General features: G+C 42.9%; 1 protein-coding gene across 1 annotated transcript in view; it reads left to right on the forward strand.

Annotated features, from left to right (window-relative positions):
- MAN2A2 (mannosidase alpha class 2A member 2) overlaps positions 1-23,869 on the forward strand; it is a 243,193-nt gene that overhangs the window by 182,170 nt on the left and 37,154 nt on the right. The window contains exons 15-17 of the mRNA XM_069766155.1: positions 13,993-14,229; positions 19,793-19,915; positions 21,173-21,287. Of these exons, the coding sequence (XP_069622256.1) occupies positions 13,993-14,229; positions 19,793-19,915; positions 21,173-21,287 (475 nt within the window). The remainder of the gene's footprint in view (positions 1-13,992; positions 14,230-19,792; positions 19,916-21,172; positions 21,288-23,869) is intronic.

Raw genomic sequence — 23,869 nt, forward strand, 5'->3', positions numbered from 1 at the left:
TGTCTTTCTCTCATCATTTAATGGTCTGCTTCGGACTGTTGTTGCTTTGCTTTACTATCTAATTTGAAAATAGAAAGGGTTAGGCTACGTTCCCACCATGAGTTTGGGGTGAGTGTTTTTCTGTTGTGTATTTTCGCAGCATCTTATAGTTCCAGCAAAGTGGATGGGATTTATAGAACTATTATGCCCACTGTGCTTTTATTTATGAACACTAAGTAACAAGAAGTATCTAAAACCAATTTATTGAAAACATGACATACCAAAAAGAGGCAAAAACTGCAAGAGAAAAAAACTCAATAAAAAAGCATGTAAAAATTACCCATTAAAATATCCAAGTAATCTAATTTTGCTAATTGGTGTAGAAATGTTGTAGAATATTTACAACATCAAAAAAGCCCCAAGTACTCATTCTGGGAACGTAACCTTAACAAGGCCAAATATTTAAAATCTGACCAGTGTCACTTTATGTGGTAATAACCCTGGAATGCTTCAACAAATTCCAGTGATTTTGAGAATGTTATCTCGTGACACATTATACTTTATGATAATGGTTAATTTAGGTCAATATGTTTTGCGTTTATGTATAAAAATATCAAAAATTTCAACAAAATTGCAATTTTAAAACTTTGAATGATTATCCCTTTAATCCAGATAGTCATACTACACAAAAACATTAATAAATAGCATTTCTAAAATGCTATTTTATTTTGTAAGAATTTTAGACAGTTAAAAAAATGTAGCAGCGATTTTTCGTTTTGTTCAAAGAAATTTTCAAAACATCTTTTTTTAGGGCCCTATCCAGATTTGATGTGAATTTGGGGGTCTTATACATTGTAAAACCTGTAAAAATGATTCCATATGAAAAACAGCACCCCTCAATATATTCAAAATTGCTGTCGGGTAGTTTATTAACCCTTGAGGTGCTTATGCAAAGTGGCCTTGCAGGAATGAAATTATTTATTTTTACCACGAAAATGTCGCTAACTTCTGAACAGACCACTGTAGCCGGCAGACTCTAAGGCCGCTATTTGGCCATGAATTGCCATGGCAAACATCAGGACCACACAATCATGATCTCAGGGCACTGATGAGGTTAAATAGGGAGCGCCCACACTCCGTTAATCATCTAAATGCTGTATTCACCATTGACAGCATGTAAAGGGTTAAACTTCCATGGTTGGTGCCAGCACTAATGGTGACTGATGCAGTTTGTTGTCAGCTATAGTGTACAGCCGACAGCTGCTGGATTGTCACCTGTCGGGGAATGCTATTCTCTTACATCTCAGGTCAGTAAAAAGATGTATTCGTCGCCACTAAGGGGTTAAAATAGGTGAAGCAGAAGCAAGTGTGTATTAGTGTTAGGCTGCGTGTCCACGATCAGGATGGCCAGCGGTATCGTCGGAGCGGCTTTGCCGCTCTGCGCTAAGCCCCGCCCCCTTCTGGGACGCGATGATGCCGGATGTGTTCACAGCACACATCCGGCATCATCGCACCCATCGCATAGGGCCCTGTGCTATATCTTGCGGCGACGCAGCATCGCCGCAAGATATACGGACATGCTGCGATCTGAAAAGACGCGCAGCATTTCCGGAGTCGCAGGGCCGCCGCGTGCGTGTTACCACGCATAGTGGAGACGGGATTTCATTAAATCCCCTCCACTATGCTGTAACATCTGGACGCTGCGTGTCTGACGCAGCGTTTCCTGCACGTGGAAACATACCCTTAGGCTACAGACTTGTCTGCTGGGTCGTGCTCTTACATAGCAGCCCATCTGATGAAGCAGAGCAGCAGCCCTAGCAGATAGGTTGCAGACATCCTCAGTCTTCCTGTAGTGAATGCAATCAAACCAGACTTCTAATCATCGCTGCACATGAATGCAGCAGGGATGGATGAACTACATGGTAGCCATTGGATGCAAAAATCAGAAAATCAAGCGCATACTGATAATTCTCTGTTAAACTAAATACCTATAAAGTGACCACGTGGTACACCTCAGAGTAAATGTATTTGTCAACCTAGAATTCAGTGTCAGTCCCAGACTAGAGACAACCAGCTGTGATGGCTTCCCAAGATACCATGTGCGGAATGTGTCACTTGGATTTTGTACTTCAAATTATAGCCAGGTACTGATTTATATATTTTTTTCTTTATCAGTTTTTTAATTTTCTAATTGCGCATTGTTTTTATTTTTATTTTCTGCACATGGTTATTGGGGCAGCCATCTTGCCTATGCTGACACTCGGCCTTGTTTACAGGAATGCTTTAGGGTATGTTCACACGTTCAGGATTTCCATCCTTTTTTTTTCAGGACTGTTTTTTTAAAAAACTGCAGCTCTTGGCAGAAAACGCAGGTCCTTTTTTTGGTCCTTTTTTGTCCTTTTTTGATGCGTTTTTTGATCCCTTTTTTTTATGCAGTTTTCTAACCCTAACCCTACCCCTAACCCTACCCCTAACCCTAACCCTACCCCTACCCCTATTCTAACCTTAGTGAAAAAAAAAAAAAAAATCTTAATTTTTTTATTGTCCCTACCAATGGGGGTGACAAAGTGGGGGGGGGGTGTCATTTACTATTTTTTTATTTTGATCACTGAGATAGGTTATATCTCAGTGATCAAAATGCACTTTGGAGCGAATCTGCCGGCCGGCAGATTCGGCGGGCGCACTGCGTATGCGCCCGCCATTTTGCAAGATGGCGGCGCCCAGGGAGAAGACGGCCGGACGGACACCGGGACGCCGGGTAAGTATAAGGGGGGGAGATTAGGGCACGGGGGGGGCATCGGAGCACTGGGGGGGGGATCGGAGCACGGGGGGGGCATCGGAGCACGGGGGGCGGGATCGGAGCACGGGGGGGCAGCCACACTCCGCCCACGCACTTCCGCCCGCTCCCCCGCACTTCCTGCTGCAGCGGTTCTGCACATCAAATCGCAGTAAAACCCGCAGATATATTTTTGATCTGCGGGTTTTACTGCGGTTTTGACCTCACAATGGAGGTCTATGGGTGCAGAACCGCTGCGGTTCAGGAAAAAGAAGTGACATGCTCCTTCTTTTTTGCCGCAGCTATTCTGCGCGGCTTTTTAAACGAAATTCCGGATCATGTGCACAGCAGTGACTGTTTTCCATAGGGTTACATTGTTATGTACCCTGCATGGAAAACAGCTGCGGAACCGCAGCGGCAAAACCGCTGCGGTTCCGCAGTAAAAAACGCACTGTGTGAACATGGCCTTATAGTACCCATGTGTCAATAGGAAACTGGCATACCTCCCAACCATCCCAGATCCAGCTAGACAGTCCTGGATTGGGGGAGATGTCCCTCTGTCCTACAATGTCAGGTTATATCTCAGCTTTAGCGGAAGTGAGGACAGTCTGTGCAGCTCAGTGATGTCTCCTGCTCCTCTGGCACAGACACTTGTGCATATGTACAGACAGGGTTGCCACTAGAAATTCTGGACCCGTTGAAGCACCTGCTGTGCGAAACGGCCGTCGTCCAAGCTCCAACACCGCACCCTCCTGCTTACCTTATGTTGTAACGGATGTTTATCTGTTGAAGTTTTCCATTAAAATTCACGCTTTCCACTGCAGAATTTGGGGTGAGTGCCGCATATTTTCTTACTTATGAGTACAAATGAACTATTAGTTTTCAGCCGCTGAGCACCTCATACCCCGGAGTAAGCGTGACGCCTAATACTCTGGATCCCATCTCAAGTCCTGACTGCTGTATATGGTATCGTTCTAGTGCCGTCCCATTCTATAGCTCTATGTGGACAGACAGGGTTGCCACTAGAAATTTCGGGGCCCCATACTGGCAAATTTTTCGGGGCCCCCTTGAGACTCCGCCCAGGCTCCACCCCAGCCCCGCCTCCACGCTCCACCCATCGAACTGTCCACAGTCCCACTGCTCTCTCTTGGAAAAACTCCACTTCTTACCTATCACACATTAACAGTTCCCATCAACAGATCACACATATAGCCGGCAGCTTTTGTTTTGGCCAAAAGATTTTTTAAGCCGCCACCATAACACGGAGACTCTTTTGGCCTGGCGCTACTCTACTGTAACCTATTAAATATTTGTTAAAATATGCAATACAATTTAGGTATATCTTTATTTATTTTTCAATTTTTAAAATGACCAATAATATCACATACAAGGAACAAATACCGCTACACCATGTCAAGACCACATATTACCGCCACAGTGATCGAATAACATCACATACAAGGAACAAATACCACAACACCATGACCAGACACCATATTATTACCACATAGTGAACAAATAGCACATACAAGGGACAAATACCACCGCACCATGACCAGACCACATATTACCACCAGTGACCGAATAATATCACATACAAGGAACAAATACCACCGCACCATGACCAGACCACATATTACCACCACAAAGTGACCGAATACTACAATACTGATCAGTAATAAAAAAAAACAATACCATCACCATAAGTGCCATTATACACAGGAGATCTGTACTTAGTATGCAGTGTCTGTGTGCAGGTAATACAGTGATCACTGGTGATATTATACACAGGAGCTCTGTATATAATGTATAGGTAATACAGTGATCACTGGTGACATTATACACAGGAGCTCTGTATATAGTATACAATGTATAGGAGGAGAGAAGGTTTTTCCACCAACATAGAAGAGGATTCTTTACTGTTAGGGCAGTGAGAATCTGGAATTGCTTGCCTAAGGTGGTGGTGATGGCGAACTCAGTCGAGGGGTTCAAGAGAGGCCTGGATGTCTTCCTGGAGCAGAACAATATTTTATCTTACAGTTATTAGGTTCTGTAGAAGGACGTAGATCTGGGGATTTATTATGATGGAATATAGGCTGAACTGGATGGACAAATGTCTTTTTTCGGCCTTACTAACTATGTTACTATGTTACTATGTATAGTGTCAGTGTATAGGTAACACACTGAGTCACCAGTGACATCTCTAGGTGAAGTCCTTCATCTTTCAACTTTCATCCAGCACAGACCGCCATCACTTCTTCCAGCCAGGACTTGTCTCTGCAGGAAATAACACAGATATCTCAAGCTCCGCTTGCAGAACACATTACTTAATTTTTCCCAACTTCAACATTACACCACATGAAGAAAAAAAGGCGACATAGTATCACTCTACACAGTAACAGGACTGCCCACCTACCCCCCAATTTTTAAAACAGTATACCCAAAAAATAAAATAAATACGTCACTGCAGTAATAATATCCCTTGATTAGCCCCTATGGTAATAATATCCCCCATCCTGGCCCCCATGTGTCTCATTCCTGGCTCCAGCCATATGTTCTCGTATCCTGCCCTCATGAGTATCCATTCTGCCCCATATGATCTCCCCATCCTGCCCCATATGATCGCCCCATATGATCGCCCCATATGATCTCCCCATCCTGCCCCATATGATCTCCCCATCCTGCCCCATCTGTCTCCATCGTATCCATCCCGCCCCATGATCCTGCACGATCTGTCTCCAATCCTGCCCCCAGTGTCTCCAATCATGCCCCCATGTCTTTCATTCAGCCAAGTGTCTCCAATCATGCCCGTATCACCATTCTGCCCCCAGTGTCTCCAGCTTTCTGCCCCCAGTGTCTCCAGCATTTCTGCCCCCAGTGTCTCCAGCATTTCTGCCCCAGTATGTCCAGCATTTCTGCCCCAGTGTCCAGCATTTCTGCCCCCGTGTGTCCAGCATTTCTGCCCCCGTGTGTCCAGCATCTCTGCCCCCCGTGTGTCCAGCATCTCTGCCCCCGTGTGTCCAGCATCTCTGCCCCCGTGTGTCCAGCATCTCTGCCCCCTTGTGTCCAGTATCTCTGCCCCCGTGTGTCCAGCATCTTTGCCCCCTTGTGTCCACCATCTCTGCCCCCTTGTGTCCAGCATCTCTGCCCCAGTGTGTCCAGCATCTCTGCCCCAGTGTGTCCAGCATCTCTGCCCCAGTGTGTCCAGCATCTCTGCCCCAGTGTGTCCAGCATCTCTGCCCCAGTGTGTCCAGCATCTCTGCCCCAGTATGTCCTGCATTCTGCCCCAGTGTTTTCCAGCATCTCTGCCCCAGTGTGTCCAGCATATCTGCCGCAGTGTGTCTAGCATATCTGCCCCAGTGTGTCCAGCATCTCTGCCCCAGCGTGTCCAGCATTTCTACCCCAGCGTGTCCAGCATTTCTGCCCTAGCATGTCCAACATTTCTGCCCCAGCGTGTCCAGCATTTCTGCCCCAGTGTGTCCAGCATCTCTGCCCCAGTGTGTCCAGCATTTTTGCCCCCAGTGTACCCAGCATTTCTGCCCCCAGTGTGTCCAGCATCTCTGCCCCAGTGTGTCCAGCATTTCAGCCCCAGTGTGTCCAGCATTTCTGCCCCCAGTGAGTCCAGCATTTCTGCCCCCAGTGTGTCCAGCATTCTGCCCCCAGTGTGCCCAGCATTTCTGCCCCCAGTGCGTCCAGCATTCTGCCTCGGGGCCCCCTGGATCGCCGCTCTCAAAAAAAAAAAAAACACGAGTTCTTACCTGGCCGCGCTCCTACGGCTGGCGACGCTCACTCCCTCCACGCATCAGAAGCGCGCATTTGCCGGCAGCTGACAATGACGTCAGACGCCGACGAAGTGCGCGCTCCAGCTCAAGTCAGCTGCCAGCCTCCAATTGGCTGGTGGCACGTCAATAGCGTGCCGCAGCACCTGTAGGGGGGATCCGGTGAGCAGATGAGACAGGGCCTGATGCGGGCCCCCTCTGCCCACCGGGCCCCATATGCCAGTCAGGGCAGTAATGCCCTGATGGTGGCCCTGTGTGCAGAAATTAATTCTCTGCTTTCTTTGAAGTTTGGCCTCCTCCTGGACTCAAACTCACAAAGTCTAGCATAGTGTTTACTATGAGCAGACTGTATTTCCTAGGAGAAGAATTTTCCGTGGCTACATCTCTACATGCCTCTCTTTATTTATATGCACATTGTACATAGACCTAGAGCTCTATATACAAGTGCACCTCTATGCACTAAATAACTTAATAAATATAAATATATTTATTACATATATATCACTGATGTTATTAGCTTCATTGATAAGAACCTAGAAATATGCTGCAGCACACTAAGTGCTGAGAGGGGTTAATCAGCCATGTTTAGGGCTAGGTTTAGTGAACAGCTGAAGAGTAGGTGGGAGCCTGTTCACCTTATCTCCAGCCCAGGTTGGAGTCCAGATAGTCCAGTCAAAATAAGGTTTGACCCGGAACAAATTCCAAGAAAGCGTTTTATGATTTTTTTTATTACTATTATATGTGGGGAACAACATATTAAAAGTTTTCCAAAAATTGATCACCACAAAGGTCCTAACTATGATGTCATAAGACGATGACAGCCATCGCACTAAAAATAACGAATATTTCCATATTTCAAAGCTGTAGCTTTAGGTTACAGAAGAGTTTGCATTTTGTATACTATATATTTTCATATAACAATTTTTATACAAAGTTTTATACTAGCTACAGTACAGACCAAAAGTTTGGACACACCTTCTCATTTAAAGATTTTTCTGTATTTTCATGACTATGAAAATTGTACATTCACACTGAAGGCATCAAAACTATGAATTAACAAATGTGGAATTATATACTTAACAAAAAAGTGTGAAACAACTAAAAATATGTCTTATATTTTAGGTTCTTCAAAGTAGCCACCTTTTGCTTTGATGACTGCTGTGAACACTCTTGGCATTCTCTTGATGAGCTTCAAGAGATAGTCACCGGGAATGTTCTTCCAACAATCTTGAAGGAGTTCCCAGAGATGCTTAGCACTTGTTGGCATTTTTGCCTTCACTCTGTGCGGTCCAGCTCACCCCAAACCATCATCTTGCCAGGTCATCTAGTGTGGCACCCCATCACTCTCCTTCTTGGTCAAATATCCCTTACACAGCCTGGAGGTGTGTTTGGGGTCATGGTCCTGTTGAAAAATAAATGATGGTCCAACTAAACACAAACTGGATGGAATAGAATGCTGCTGCAAGATGCTTTGGTAGCCATGCTGGTTCAGTATGCCTTCAATTTTGAATAAATCCCCAACAGTGTCACCAGCAAAGCACCCCCACACCATCACACCTCCTCCTCCATGCTTCACGGTGGGAACCAGGCATGTAGAGTCCATCCGTTCACCCCTTCTGCGTCGCACAAAGACACGGTGGTTGGAACCAAAGATCTCAAATTTGGACTCATCAGACCAAAGCACAGATTTCCACTGGTCTAATGTCCATTCCTTCTGATCTTTAGCCCAAACAAGTCTCTTCTGCTTGTTGCCTGTCCTTAGCAGTGGTTTCCTAGCAGCTATTTTACCATGAAGGCCTGCTGCACAAAGTCTCCTCTTAACAGTTGTTGTAGAGATGTGTCTGCTGCTAGAACTCTGTGTTGCATTGACCTGGTCTCTAATCTGAGCTTCAGTTAACCTGCGATTTCTGAGGCTGGTGACTCGGATAAACTTATCCTCAGAAGCAGAGGTGACTCTTGGTCTTCCTTTCCTGGGTCGGTCCTCATGTGAGCCAGTTTCTTTGTAGCGCTTGATGCTTTTTGCCATTGCACTTGGAGACACTTTCAAAGTTTTCCCAATTTTTCGGACTGACTGACCTTCATTTCTTAAAGTAATGATGGCTATTCGTTTTTCTTTACTTTGCTGCTTTTTTCTTGCCATAAAACAAATTCTAACAGTCTATTCAGTAGGACTATCAGCTGTGTATCCACCAGCCTTCTGCACAACACAACTGATGGTCCCAACCCCATTTATAAGGCAAGAAATCCCACTTATTAAAACTGACAGGGCACACCTGTGAAGTGAAAACCATTCCCGGTGACTACCTCTTGAAGCTCATCAAGATAATGCCAAGAGTGTGAAAAGCAGTCATCAAAGCAAAAGGTGGCTACTTTGAGGAACCTAGAATATAAGAAATAATTTCAGTTGTTTCACACTTTTTAAGTTTATAATTCCACATGTGTTAATTCATAGTTTTGATGTCTTCAGTGTGAATGTACAAATTTCATAGTCATGAAAATACAGAAAAATCTTTAAATGAGAAGGTGTGTCCAAACTTTTGGTCTGTACTGTACATGGACAGGCGAGGTCATGACATCATCCATGATGTCATGACTTACATGTACATTTCTACAAATTATAGAATTAATACACAGTGCATTTTAAGACCTACTTCATCACTGAATAAGCGTGTCAGGTCAATAGTCACTATTTTCATCATCAGACACTGCTTCCTCACTCATATTGTCACAATGCCCTTCTTGACATGGTCCGCATACCCGTGAACAGGTAAGTCTGTGTCTTTTGCAAGTGCACCGAAGTGTACTACAACCACGAGAACAATTGCAGTGAATTATTTTCAGAAGTGTTTCTGGCGCGGGTGAAGTATCCATCATCACTGGAACTAGACTGTTGTTCTGCAATTCCCATCCCCATTCAGTAGTGTCCATGGCTTCACCATTGTCCATCCAAAGCATGACTTGGAGGTAACTCCAAAGGGCATGATACTTCGTTACAGAGGAGGTCGGTGGCAGTCGTTCAGGTGTAACAAAGATTTTGGCTGAACCAACTTTTTTGCAGAGAGTAGAATACCTGATTGCAGACAGATTGTCTCCAGGTTTGCCCCCAAACAATGCCACCATCGCTTTACACCCAGCGTCTTCAATCTCAGCTCTGTTTTTGTTAGGTGTGGAAAAGATTTTAGCATAGCTATTTAAGACCGAGTCTCCCTTCAAAACCGCGGAAGTGGTATCGCAACCCGTGAACGCATGAAGGAACAGAAGACTGCTGCAGGCATGGTTTCCCAGGAACTTCTTCATAACCTTAATGTCGTATACTGTTGCAGGAATCCCTTTATCTGAGTAGAAATAAAGCTTGCTGCCATCGCTGGTTGACGCGTGATGAAGTAACAACACCAAAAGATCTGTATCTTCGCCAATGAGACTAGTACTTTTGTTGGATGACATTGACACTGCTGCCTTAGCAATCTCCACATCTGCATCCCCCTCTGATTGTATTATGTGGCAACCTCTGTCATTCATGCGCTGTGAAACGAGATTGATACGAGACTGTTTGTTCTCTACACTTTCAAAAGGAAGTCTTCCTTTTTCCCGACAAATTTTGTTCCTTCAGCAATGTTCACTTTGTTACTTGTTTGTTTTTTGCGCTGTCGCTGATGGGTAATGTCATTAGTCTTTGGTCCTCCAATGTAACCATCATACTATCGTAGCCTTACCATAGTGCTTTAGTGTGAAAGATGCATAGTCTTCAGCGATTGAACAATATGTCTTTCCTTCTGACCACTTCAGTCGATGGAGAAGAGAACCTCCGTCAAGAACATAATGTTCCACTTCGGGTACATCCTTGAGTACTGCGTCATGTGAACTCTGTTCTTTTATAGCAGCCATCAATTGTGCTTTGTTTGGTTTGCGTAAGAGATGTTTTGCCTCAAAGAGGGATCGTGGGTATGGTGAAAGTTCATAGGCCATCACCTCATCAAGGGAAAGATCAGCAGTTTGAGACACCACAAGAAACCTTTGGAACAAAAGAGCGGGGTCTATTGTTTTGTCCTTATCAATGTCAATAGCCTCACTGGATGCCAGGGTCTTGGCTTTCATTGACCGCTTGTACTTAACTCAAAACAGTGATTGACCCTCCATTTTTGCCACTATTTCTCTGCCAATGGTGAACAGGTTATGAAGATTCACATCCTTATTTGCATTGACACCGGTGATAATGTTGCAAAGAGACACTTCATCAGAGAAAGGTGAAAAGGTCTTGAGTTTATCTACAATTTTCTCCAGGTCTTCACAATCACTTCTCGTCCTTGACGTTCTTGCCTCCTTGTGTTGTTCACTGGTGACAAAGCTCTGGCGAGTGAAACCCTGCATTGCATCACTGTAGGAAGAGGACACTGGCACAGACCGAGTCCACAAGGCCCTCTGATGTTCGGACATTCCACTTCCTCTGTTGAGTCCTCCTGCAGTTTTTAGGGTGTACATCAGAGCTTGCTCGATGACTAGGTCGCCACCCAGGCCTGCCCAGTACTGATCAGTCCGCCTTACAACATGCAAGCCATTCATAAATCCATGGAAGACTGGTGGCATATCATCTTCCAGAGTGATCATAGACTGGAGGTAAAGGTAGGCGGCCTTCACATAGTTCCCATGCCCAACAGCTGCAAGAATGGGAAAACATTAGGCTACAGCATGAAGGTGCATCAGCCATCCTGTACGATCTGCCTCGATAAGCTCCCTTGCTATTCCAACCATCTGTTAGTAATTCAGCCATAGTTTACTGGTACGAGAGTGAGCGGATAATCCGTTTCTTTTGGTGGACAAGAGGTGGACAATTTGATAGACACTGCAAGGCGAGTCGCATTTAACATTTTACAGCTTTGGCGGCCATATTCTTTGACGTCACATTTGGACCCTTTGTGGTAGCCCTATCTTGGTAAACTTTTAGTATGTTTTTCCCTACATGTAATACTACCAAAAAAAACTATAAAACGCTTTCTTGGAATTTATTCAGGGTAAAGTATTTTTTTTCGTATTTTGACTGGACTAAGAGGTTAAATACACAACCTTCTGGCTCATTCAGAGCTGTATTTGAGGAAAAGGAAAGTTGATCCTTTTTTAATGATTGTTTCCTGAGCGAGCTGATCTTCGCAGCAACACGGACTGTGCCATTTGTTTTTGTTTTGTTTTCCCATTAGGCCAGAAATGCCAACCCTGTGCTGGTTTATGCTGTACTTTAATAAACCAGTGGAAAATTTAAAGAGACAGCGTTCCTATGTCTACAAGTGCATATCACAAAATTAGAATATCATCAAAAAGTTAATTTATTTCAGTTCTTCAAAACAAAAATTTAAACTCATGTATTAGATAGAGTAATTGCAAACAGAGTGATCAATTTCAAGTGTATATTTCTGCTAATGTTGATGATTACGGCTTACAGCCAATGAAAGCCCAAAAGTCATTATCTCAGTAAATTAGAATACTTTATAACAGCTTGAAAAAATTATTTTAACGTCTGAGATGTTGGCCTACTGAAATGTATGTTCAGCAAATGCACTCAGTACTTGGTCGGACTCCTTTTGCATCAATCACTGCATCAATGCGGTGTGGCATGGAGGCAATCAGGCTGTGGCACTGCTGAGTTGTTATGGAATCCCAGGTTGCTTTGATAACAGCCTTCAGCTCATCTGCATTGTTGGGTCTGGTGTCTCTCATCTTCCTCTTGACAATACGCCATAGATTCTCTATGGGGTTAAGGTCAGACGAGTTTTCTGGCCAATCAAGAACAGTGATACTGTTGTTTTTACACCAGGTATTGGTACTTTTGGCAGTGCGGAGAGGTGCCAAGTCCTGCTGGAGAATGAAATTTCCATCTCCAAAAAGCTTGTCGGCAGAGGTAGATGGCTGGGCTGACTTTGGTCTTGATAAAACACAGTGGTCCTACACCAGCAGATGACATGGCTCCCCAAACCATCATTGATTGTGGAAACTTCACACTAGACCTGAAGCAGCTTGGATTGTCTGTCTCTCCACTCTTCCTCCAGACTCTGGGACCTCGATTTCCAAGGTCTAGTGTGAAGTATCCACAATCAATGATGGTTTCTGGAGCCATGTCATCTGCTGGTGTAGGTCCACTGTGTTTTATCAAGACCAAAAGTCAGCACAGCCGTCTACCTGGAAATTTTGGAGCACTTCATGTTTCCCTCTGCCGAAAAGCTTTTTGGAGATGGAGAAGTTTGATTTACTTGGAGTTATATTTTGTTGTTTAAGTGTTCCCTTTATTTATTGAGAAGTGTATATGTACATAATATTGATAATTAAATAACATAGAATTAGCTCTTACTATACTATAAGTTCAAAGAAGAAATATCATATGGGAAAGGAAACCATGAATTCATAATACAGTATGTACCAGTAATTTAAAATCCATATTGAGACCGTTAGGTTTTAGGGAATTTAATCTATAGATCCATTTAAATTACTTCTTTTCAATATTTTTTCCTTATCACCACCCCTCCTAAGGGGGAGAACATTGATGGATAGATAAATAGATGCAAGAGATATAGGCCACACTCCATAGCTTAGAAGAAAGGTGAAAAAATTTATTCCATGCCCAAGGTACACAACATTTCAACAGTACATGCATTTATATGGAGACTTGATTACACACAGGTGGATTATATTTATTATCATTAGGCATTTAGGACAACATTGGATCATTCAGAGATCCACAGTGATCTTCTGGAGTGAGTTTGCTGCACTGAATGTAAAGGGGCCGAATAATATTGCACGCCTCACTTGAATTTCCACAAAAATGTAACATAACCAATAAATTTCATTCAATTTCACATTTGTGTTCCACTTGTTGATTCTTCACCAAAAATTAACATTTGGTATCTTTATGTTTGAAGCATGATAAGTGGGAAAAGGTTGAAAAGTTCCAGGGGGGTCGAATACTTTCGCAAGGCACTTTATGCACACATTCAGTATTTGGTCAGTATTTTACTTCAGTATTTGTAAGCCAAAACCAGAATTGGAACAATCAGAGGAAAAGTAAAATAGAAACATATGCACCACTTCTGTATTTAGCACCCACTCCTGGTTCTGACTTACAAATACTGAGGTAAAAAATGCCAAATACTGAATGTATGAATGTGGCCTAAATCTCACAGCAATCCGTATCTGATGAAGGTCTGTCTTCTGGGATCAAAACGTTATATATTACTAAATCTCTCTGGATGGCCTGTCATAGAAAACCTACGGTAATTATATGTTTTTCAAATACTTTAGGTTATTCTGATGGAGTGTAATTTTCTTGATCACCCCCTTCCTATAGCAGTGCATATATTTATTATGTAAGTTGGATTTACTGTAAGTCAGCATTTAATTAGATCTAGATCAGAAAGATCTCATTCTGATTTTTCATGTAAATGTTTGATCATGAAGTCTGTTCCTTTCCGATAGGTGTCCTTCACTGTCCGGTTACCAGCTCTCGGACTGAGCGTCTTTCAGCTTTACATGTCATTTGACACACACACTACCCTCAAATCCAACGTCCGAGTCTATTTACATGGAAGAGACCTAAACATGAAGAAACAGGACACATTTTCCGTGAAGCTGTTGGAGACGAGCACAGACGATTTCTATGTGGAGAATCAGTACATTCAGGTGTGGTTTTCTGGTGTCACAGGTCTAATGAAGGTGAGTAAATGGGCATAACACCTCTATATGTTATCACTACTACATATGGAGAGCGTTTCCTGCCATATTATATGCCATATTACACATATATTCCTCTACAGAAGCATTGATCCAGGGCTACAATACCTCTATTACTGTGCCAAAATCTAAGCTACATTGGCCCTTGTTTCTCAACTCTGGTTTGATAGTTTATCCAATAGCTCATTTTGGGGGGGGATTTCATGTTTTGAGGGTTGTATAGGTTCATGTAATTAGGGGTCACTGTATTGGAATATGCTTGACTTCTCGGCGTGAGACAATAAATTTGTCGGGCGCTTACAGCAAGACAAGGGGGCCACGTAGAGAAATATAAAATTGCATATCCTGAAATGGCTGCCCAAGCCCTGTTTCAGGATACTATTAGGATAGAACCCTGAAATCACCTGACACATTCCCTTCAACCCCTTAACACACAATGACGTGCAGGGTCCATCTTTGGGTGCCTCCCCCTTTGATGTGGGCTCCGGCGATGAGCCCGCACCTTTTCCGGCGCATGACAGCTGATCTGATCAGATCAGCTGTCATGTGCCCCGAACATCTGCGGGTGGAATCACGATCCACCCGCAGCTGTTAACATGTTAAATGCCGCTGTCAATCTCTGACAGCGGCATTTAACATGCACGCACTGGAAGCGTGTTACAAACCACGCCTATCAGCGCGCGGGTCGACGGTGGGTTGTCATGACAAACTGGGGTCTGCAGCAGAATTCTGTGGTTGTCATAGCCAGATTGCCCAGTGGTCGGCGCTCATAGAAAGTGAGCATTTCTGCTACATAGAGCAGGGCTGCAGCCATGCTGTGTGTAGCACAATCACGCAAGTGATCAGAAGATCGCAGCTTGCAGTCTCCCATAGAGACTATTGAAGCTAGTAAAAAGTGAAAAAAATCTTTTTTTTAATATAAAAACAAAAAAATATATAAAAGTTTAAATCACCCCCCATTCAAAATTACTCAATGAAATAAAAATAAAAAATACACATATTTGGTATCGCCTTGTTCAGAATCACCTGATCTATCAATATATAAAAAGAATTAATCTGATCGGTAAACGGTGTAGCGCGAAAAAAATCAAAGTGCCAGAATTACGGTACTTTTTTTGGTCGCCGCAACATTGCATTAAAATGCAATAACGGCCGATCAAAACATCATATCTACACCAAAATGGTAACAATAAAAACGTCAGCTCGCCATGCTAAAAATAAGCCCTCACCCAGCCCCAGATCATGAAAAATGGACATATACATATACATATTTGGTATCTACGAATACGAAATGATCTGGAAAATCACACTGGCAGGTCAGTTTTAGCATTTAGTGAACATTGTAAAAAAAAACTAAAAAATAATTGTAGAATTGCACTTTTTTGCAGTTTCACTGCACTTTGAATTTTTTTCCTTTTTTTCAGTACACTAGTAAAAACAATCATGTCATTCAAATGTACAACTTGTCCCACAAAAAACAAGCCCTCACATGGCTATATTGACAGAAAAATGAAAACGTTATGGCTCTAGGAAGAAGGGGAGCAAAAATAGGAGACGCAAAAACGGAAATACCCCTGGTCCTTGACCCCTTCATGACCTTGGGATTTTCCATTTTTCCGTGTTCGTTTTTGCTCCCCTCCTTTCCATAACTTTATTATTTTCCATCAATATGGCCATGTGAGGGCTTATTTTTTGCGAAATAAGTTGTACTTTTGAACGACATCATTGGTTTTAGCATGTCGTGTACTAGAAAACGGGAAAAAAATTCCAAGTGCGGTGAAATAGCAAAAAAGTGCAATCCCACACTTGTTTTTGTTTGGCTTTTTGCTAGGTTCACTAAATGCTAAAACTGACCTGCCATTACGATTCTTCAGGTCAGTACGAGTTCATAGACACCAAACATGTCTTGAATCTATTTTATCTATCTTCAAAACTTTGCTAAAAAAAAAAAATTGCGCCATTTTCCGATACCCGTAGCGTCTCCATTTTTTTTATGATCTGGGGTTGGGTGAGGGCTTATTTTTTGCGTGCTGAGCTGGCATTTTCAATTATACCATTTTGGTGCAGATACATTCTTTTGATAGCCCGTTATTTCATTTTAATGCAATGTCGCGGCGACCAAAAAAACATAATTCTGGCGTTTCTAATTTTTTTCTCGCTACGCCGTTTAGTGATCAGGTTAATCCTTTTTTTATTGATAGATCGGGCGATTCTGAACGCGGTGATACCAAATATGTGTAGGTTTGATTTTTTTTTAATTGATTTATTTTGAATGGAGCGAAAGGGGGGTGATTTAAACTTTTATATTTTTTTTACATTTTTTTTTTACTTTTTTTTTTACTTTTGCCATGCTTCAATAGCCTCCATGGGAGGCTAGAAGCTGGCACAACTCGATCGGCTCAGCTACATAGCAGCGATCATCAGATGTAGCTGAATTGCAGGTGTGCTATGAGTGCCGACCCCAGGGTGGCGCTCACAGCTAGCCGTGATCAGTAACCATAGAGGTCTCAAGGACCTCTATGGTTACCATTCTGATGCATCGCTGACCCCCGATCATGTGACGGGGGTCAGCGATGAGCTCATTTCCGGCCGGATGGCCGGAAGCGCTGGTTAAACGCTGACAGCGGCATTTAACTAGTTAATAGCGGCGGGTGAATCACGATTTCACCTACCGCTATTGCGGGCACATGTCAGCTGTTCAAAACAGCTGACATGTCCCGGCTTTGATGCAGGCTCACCGCCAGAGCCCTGCATCAAAGCGGGGGATCAGACCTCGGGCGTACTATCCCGTCCGAGGTCAGAAAGGGATTAAGGGGTTAAGCAACTTCTTGATGACCATCTTCACAGTGTTCCATAGTGTATTTAATGCCTTGAGAAAATGTTTGTATCTTTCTCCTGACTGATAACTTTCAACAATGAGATGCCTTTGCTGTGTTGTATGCTGTTTATTAGCAATGAGTGAGTATACTCGCTCATCACTACTGTGTATGAACCATCGGCTGTCTGTAAAATGCAACTAAGAAAATGTCTGATAAATCCTACTAGAACAGCTAAACTGGGGTTAATCAGAATCACTGAAAATAATGGCAGCTGTGTACTGACTACTATTTAACATGAATTTACATGTGCTTGGCTAATTCGGGACACAATCACATCCCCAATTATGAGACGGTGTTCACATTTATGTAACCACATAATTTTAGTTTTGTTATTTATATTTTACCCCTAAAAATGATTTCGGTTTGTTTCTCAATGGCTTTATGTAGATTATGGGAGACATTAAAGGTGGAAAAAGTTCTGAAATAACTTTATGAATTTTGGCATGACAAAAAACAGGCATATTAACAGGGGAGTGTAGACTTTTTATATCCACTGTTGGTAAAATATTTGAAGGGTTTCTGAGGGATGTTATTCTGGATTATCTCAATGAGAATAACTGTTTAACTCCATATCAGCATGGGTTTATGAGAAATCGCTCCTGTCAAACCAATCTAATCAGTTTTTATGAAGAGGTAAGCTATAGGCTGGACCACGGTGAGTCATTGGACGTGGTATATCTCGATTTTTCCAAAGCGTTTGATACCGTGCCGCACAAGAGGTTGGTACACAAAATGAGAATGCTTGGTCTGGGGGAAAATGTGTGTAAATGGGTTAGTAACTGGCTTAGTGATAGAAAGCAGAGGGTGGTTATAAATGGTATAGTCTCTAACTGGGTCGCTGTGACCAGTGGGGTACCGCAGGGGTCAGTATTGGGACCTGTTCTCTTCAACATATTCATTAATGATCTGGTAGAAGGTTTACACAGTAAAATATCGATATTTGCAGATGATACAAAACTATGTAAAGCAGTTAATACAAGAGAAGATAGTATTCTGCTACAGATGGATCTGGATAAGTTGGAAACTTGGGCTGAAAGGTGGCAGATGAGGTTTAACAATGATAAATGTAAGGTTATACACATGGGAAGAGGGAATCAATGTCACCATTACACACTGAACGGGAAACCACTGGGTAAATCTGACAGGGAGAAGGACTTGGGGATCCTAGTTAATGATAAACTTACCTGGAGCAGCCAGTGCCAGGCAGCAGCTGCCAAGGCAAACAGGATCATGGGGTGCATTAAAAGAGGTCTGGATACACATGATGAGAGCATTATACTGCCTCTGTACAAATCCCTAGTTAGACCGCACATGGAGTACTGTGTCCAGTTTTGGGCACCGGTGCTCAGGAAGGATATAATGGAACTAGAGAGAGTACAAAGGAGGGCAACAAAATTAATAAAGGGGATGGGAGAACTACAATACCCAGATAGATTAGCGAAATTAGGATTATTTAGTCTAGAAAAAAGACGACTGAGGGGCGATCTAATAACCATGTATAAGTATATAAGGGGACAATACAAATATCTCGCTGAGGATCTGTTTATACCAAGGAAGGTGACGGGCACAAGGGGGCATTCTTTGCGTCTGGAGGAGAGAAGGTTTTTCCACCAACATAGAAGAGGATTCTTTACTGTTAGGGCAGTGAGAATCTGGAATTGCTTGCCTGAGGAGGTGGTGATGGCGAACTCAGTCGAGGGGTTCAAGAAAGGCCTGGATGTCTTCCTGGAGCAGAAAAATATTGTATCATACAATTATTAGGTTCTGTAGAAGGACGTAGATCTGGGGATTTATTATGATGGAATATAGGCTGAACTGGATGGACAAATGTCTTTTTTCGGCCTTACTAACTATGTTACTATGTTACTATGTCACTCTATGTTATTGACACTCTGTATATATCCATAGCTGTCTATGGTCTCCACATATTTTTACATTACACCCACAAATTTATTGGGATTTTATATGATTTACCAGCACGAAGTATCAAGTATTAGCACGTGCATTTGTATTCAGCTCCCTGTAGTCTTATACTTTGTAGGCCTCTTTTGCTGCAATTACTACTGCAATTCTTTTGAGGTATGTGTCTACCAGATTTGCACTTCTAGAGGCTGAAATTTGTGCCCATTCTTCTTTGCACTCTAGCTCAGGGAGATTGGCTGGAAAGCATCTGTGAACAGCAGTTTTCAAGTCTTGCCATAGATTCTCAATGGGATTTACAATCTCACTGAGCTAGAGCTGGTGTGCAAAGAAGCATGGGCCAAAATTGCAGTCTCTAGATGACTAAATCGTAATGCACTTCACAATTTTCAGATTTATAATATTTAGAAAACCATTTATTAATTCCTTTATACTTTGCAAATACATGCTACTTAGTGTTGATATATCACATAAAATCCCAAGCAAATATATCTCTAAGTTTGGGGGCGTAACGTGAAAAAATTTGGAAAAGTTCACGGAGTATGAATTCTTTTTCAAGGCATTGTATATTTATAGCTGCTCGTGTGATCTACAGCCTATATATAACTTTTTATAAGTATAGAGCACTTGATATAGTGATATTGGTGAATAATACTGTGTTGAGATTTCATTTCTGCATGCTTGCGATGAATAGGTCAGAACTTTCTGCAGCCGGGATTCATATCATTATTTATTGATTGTTGCAGGGCATTAAACGAGCTGGAGAGGAGCAGGAACAGAAAGTTAGCATGGAATTTCTCATCTATGGAACTCGCACATCCAAGGACAAAAGTGGAGCTTACCTCTTCCTACCTGATGGAGATGCCAAGGTATAGAGTTTATAATAAATATACTCACTTATTCTGCATGCTGGAGATTATATTAGGGGACAATATTAGTGCTAAATACTTGTATTACCCATGAAATAACAATTCTGCAGCATGTTTTCTTAGAATATTAGTATTTTGCCAATTCTCTGTTATTCATCAGTTTTTCAATGTTTGTAAACATAGTGACTCTTGATTCAAATAAATTATATCGGAATCCCCCAAAGGCTTGGATCATCTGCTGCACTACGGACTAAAGTATATTATTGGGCTAGTGCAAGAGCCCCTTAGTGCCGGTATTCATGGGGTGCACATTGCACAGGTTAAGAATTTGTAGTAATCAGGCAGAACATTGAGGTGCACTTTCTATGACTTCTAATGACCTCTGCAGACTTCTCCCTTCCTGAGTGTCCCCTGTAGACTTCTCCCTTCCTGAGTGTCCCCTGCAGACTTCTCCCTTCCTGAGTGTCCTCTGCAGACTTCTCCCTTCCAGACTTCTCCCTTCCTGAGTGTCCCCTACAGACATCTCCCTTCCTGAGTGTCCTCTGCAGACTTCTCCCTTCCTGAGTGTCCCCTGCAGACTTCTCCCTTCCTGAGTGTCCCCTACAGACATCTCCCTTCCTGAGTGTCCCCTGCAGACTTCTCCCTTCCTGAGCGTCCCCTGCAGACTTCTCCCTTCCTGAGCGTCCCCTGCAGACTTGTCCCTTCCTGAGTGTCCCCTGCAGACTTCTCCCTTCCTGAGTGTCCCCTGCAGACTTCTCCCTTCCTGAGTGTCCCCTGCAGACTTCTCCCTTCCTGAGTGTCCCCTGCAGACTTCTCCCTTCCTGAGTGTCCCCTGCAGACTTCTCCCTTCCTGAGTGTCCCCTGCAGACTTCTCCTTTCCTGAGTGTCCCCTGCAGACTTCTCCCTTCCTGAGTGTCCCCTGCAGACTTCTCCCTTCCTGAGTGTCCCCTGCAGACTTCTCCCTTCCTGAGCGTCCCCTGCAGACTTCTCCCTTCCTGAGTGTCTCCTGCAGACTTCTCCCTTCCTGAGTGTCCCCTGCAGACTTCTCCCTTCCTGAGTGTTTCCTGCAGACTTCTCCCTTCCTGAGTGTCCGCCTGTCACTCTCACAGCAGCCGAGGATCTTAATATATAAATATCCATCACTTACAAATAACTAGTCACTGTTCTACCTTCAGTAGGGCGTCTTATCTCTGAACTGTCCATACGTACAGGACTGCCGGCTATAGGTAAATATATTAACCTTACCTTATCTTACAGCTGTACACGCCAAAAGACCCTCCTGTGGTACGCGTAATTGAGGGTCCTTTCATTTCAGAAGTGACTTGCCATTTTCAACATGTTCAGCAAACTATGAGGGTCTATAATTTACCAGGTCAGTGTTTGTTACGCTTAATATATACTTAATATATACTGGCTTTTTATTAATGCAATGTGGAAGATATTCTCTGAAAATTGAGGGAGTCATAACAACTCTGGACAACTACAGTACAGACGTAACAATATTTATCAAAATCTGATTTAAACGATAAATCATTTTCTGATGATACCCTGCCTCTAACAAAGCAAATAATATCATTGATTCCTTACTTAAATAATAAATCAGTTTATTATTCAAGGCAAGCATTTTATCAAAGTAGTCAAATTCTTACAATTATATTCTCCGGACAGCATTTACCTTATAGCTGCAGTGCCAGTAAGTGAGAGACCAATGGTTTTCTTTTAAGACAAAAAATATGTACGGTAATATAATTTAGAGAACTAATTTGTCAGGGTCATTGTATCCTGACTTTAAAGCAGTAGTGGAGCTGTTGGACTTGTTCACACATTGAGTATGTGCAGCGTTTTTCCCTTATGTTTTTTTTTCATGCGTAAACACACAGCGTTTTACAGTACCAGCAAAATTAATGCAATTCTCGAAATCTCATCCACATGCTGCTTATTTTTTTCTTAGGTTTTTAACAATAAATGTGTTTTTTCAAACATGTAGCATGACGACTATTAGTGTTTTTGCAGCATTTTTAACCCATTTAAATGAATGCATAGAATCACACCTAAACGTACATCAGTAATGAATGAGAAACAAGCATCGTGCATTCTGCAATTTTCCTGACAAGGTACTACATTTTTACTTCAGAAAAATCCACCGTCAAAGCTCAATATGCCAACACATCCACAGGACTAGGTGGGGAGCCTCATATGGGGTTGACATTAAACCATAGGAGTTTAAAGTGTTTGCTTTTAAGCTTTGCTTTTGTTTTGTAAAACTGAAGGTCTCATTCTTGATCCACATTATGTATGCAATATAGTGGTGACACCTTGTGAATAATATGATTTAGCATCACTTTTTCTCTGTGATTATTATTATTATTATTATTTATTTATATAGCACCATTAATTCCATGGTGCTGTACATGAGAAGAGTTTACATCAAAATACAAATATCACTTACAGTAAACAAAACTAACAATGATAGACTGGTACAGAAGGAAGAGGACCCTGCCCATTGCGGGCTTACATTCTATAGGATTATGGGGAAGGAGACAGTGGGTCAAGGGTTGCAGTAGCTGCAATGGTGTTGAGGTGGCCATGTAGTCTTTACAGGCTGTAAGCTTTTTTGAAGAGGTGGGTTTTCAGGTTTCTTTTGAAGGATCCAAATGTAGTGGAAAATCGGACGTGTCGGGGTACTGAATTCCAGAGGATGGGTGATATTCGGGAGAAGTCTTGGAATCGATTGGGTGAGGAGCGAATAAGCGTGGAGGAGAGAAGTGGGTCTTGGGAGGACCAGAGATTACGTGAGGGAAGATATTGAGAGATTAGTGTGGAAATATACAGAGGAGAAAGGTTATGGATGGCTTTGTAGGTTAGTGTTAGTAATTTAAACTGGATACGCTGGGAAATTGGGAACCAGTGAAGGGATTTGCAAACAGGGGAAGCAGGATTGTAGCGAGGAGAGAGATTAAATAGTCGGGCAGCAGAGTTAAGGATGGACTGGAGGGGTGCGAGAGTGTTAGAAGGTAGGCCACAGAGGAGTATGTTGCAGTAGTTGAGGTGGGAGATGATTAGGGCATGCACAAGCATTTTGGTAGAGTGTGGGTTGAGGAAAGGAATGGATTCTGGAAATATTTTTGAGCTGGAGGTGACAGGGGGTGGCGAGAGCTTGGATGTGCGGTTTGAAGGACAGGGCAGAGTCAAGGGTTACTCCGAGGCAGCGGATTTTGGGGACAGGGGAAAGTGTGATTTCATTTATTTTGATAGATAGATAAGGTAGGGAAGATATGTGTGATGGAGGAAAGATAATGAGTTCAGATTTGTCCACATTGAGCTTGAGGAAGCGAGAGGAGAAGGAGAATATGGCCGATAGACACTCTGGGATTCTGGAGAGCAGAGAGGTAGATCTGAGTGTCATCAGCATATAGATGGTACTGGAAGCCATCGGACCTTATGAGTTGTCCCAGGCCAAATGTATAGATTGAGAAGAGTAAGGGTCCTAGGACAGAGCCTTTGGGGGACTCCAACAGAGAAGGGGCGAGATGAAGAGGTAGTATGGGAGTAGGAAACGCTAAATGTGTGGTTGGCAAGGTATTAGGAGATCCAAGATAAAGCAAGGTCTTTGACCCCAAAGGAAGAGAGGATCTGTAGTAGGAGGCAGTGGTCAACTGTGTGGAAGGCAAAGGACAGGCCTAGGAGGAGGAGTATAGAGAATTGTCTGTTAGCTTTGGCTGTAAGTAAATCGTTAGTAATTTTGGTCAGGGCAGTCTCATTGGAATGGTGGGGACGGAAGCCAGATTGTAGGTTGTCGAAGAGAGAGTTAGATGCAAAGTGAGAGGAAAGTTCAGCATGGACGTGCTGCTCAAGGAGTTTGGGAGCAAAGATATGGGGCGATAGCTGGACATTCCACTTGGGTCAAGGGATGGCTTTTTGAGGATAGGTGTGATTGTGGCATGTTTGAAGGCA

Source organism: Ranitomeya imitator, chromosome 4, assembly GCF_032444005.1.
Source record: "Ranitomeya imitator isolate aRanImi1 chromosome 4, aRanImi1.pri, whole genome shotgun sequence".
Lineage (NCBI taxonomy): Eukaryota > Metazoa > Chordata > Amphibia > Anura > Dendrobatidae > Ranitomeya > Ranitomeya imitator.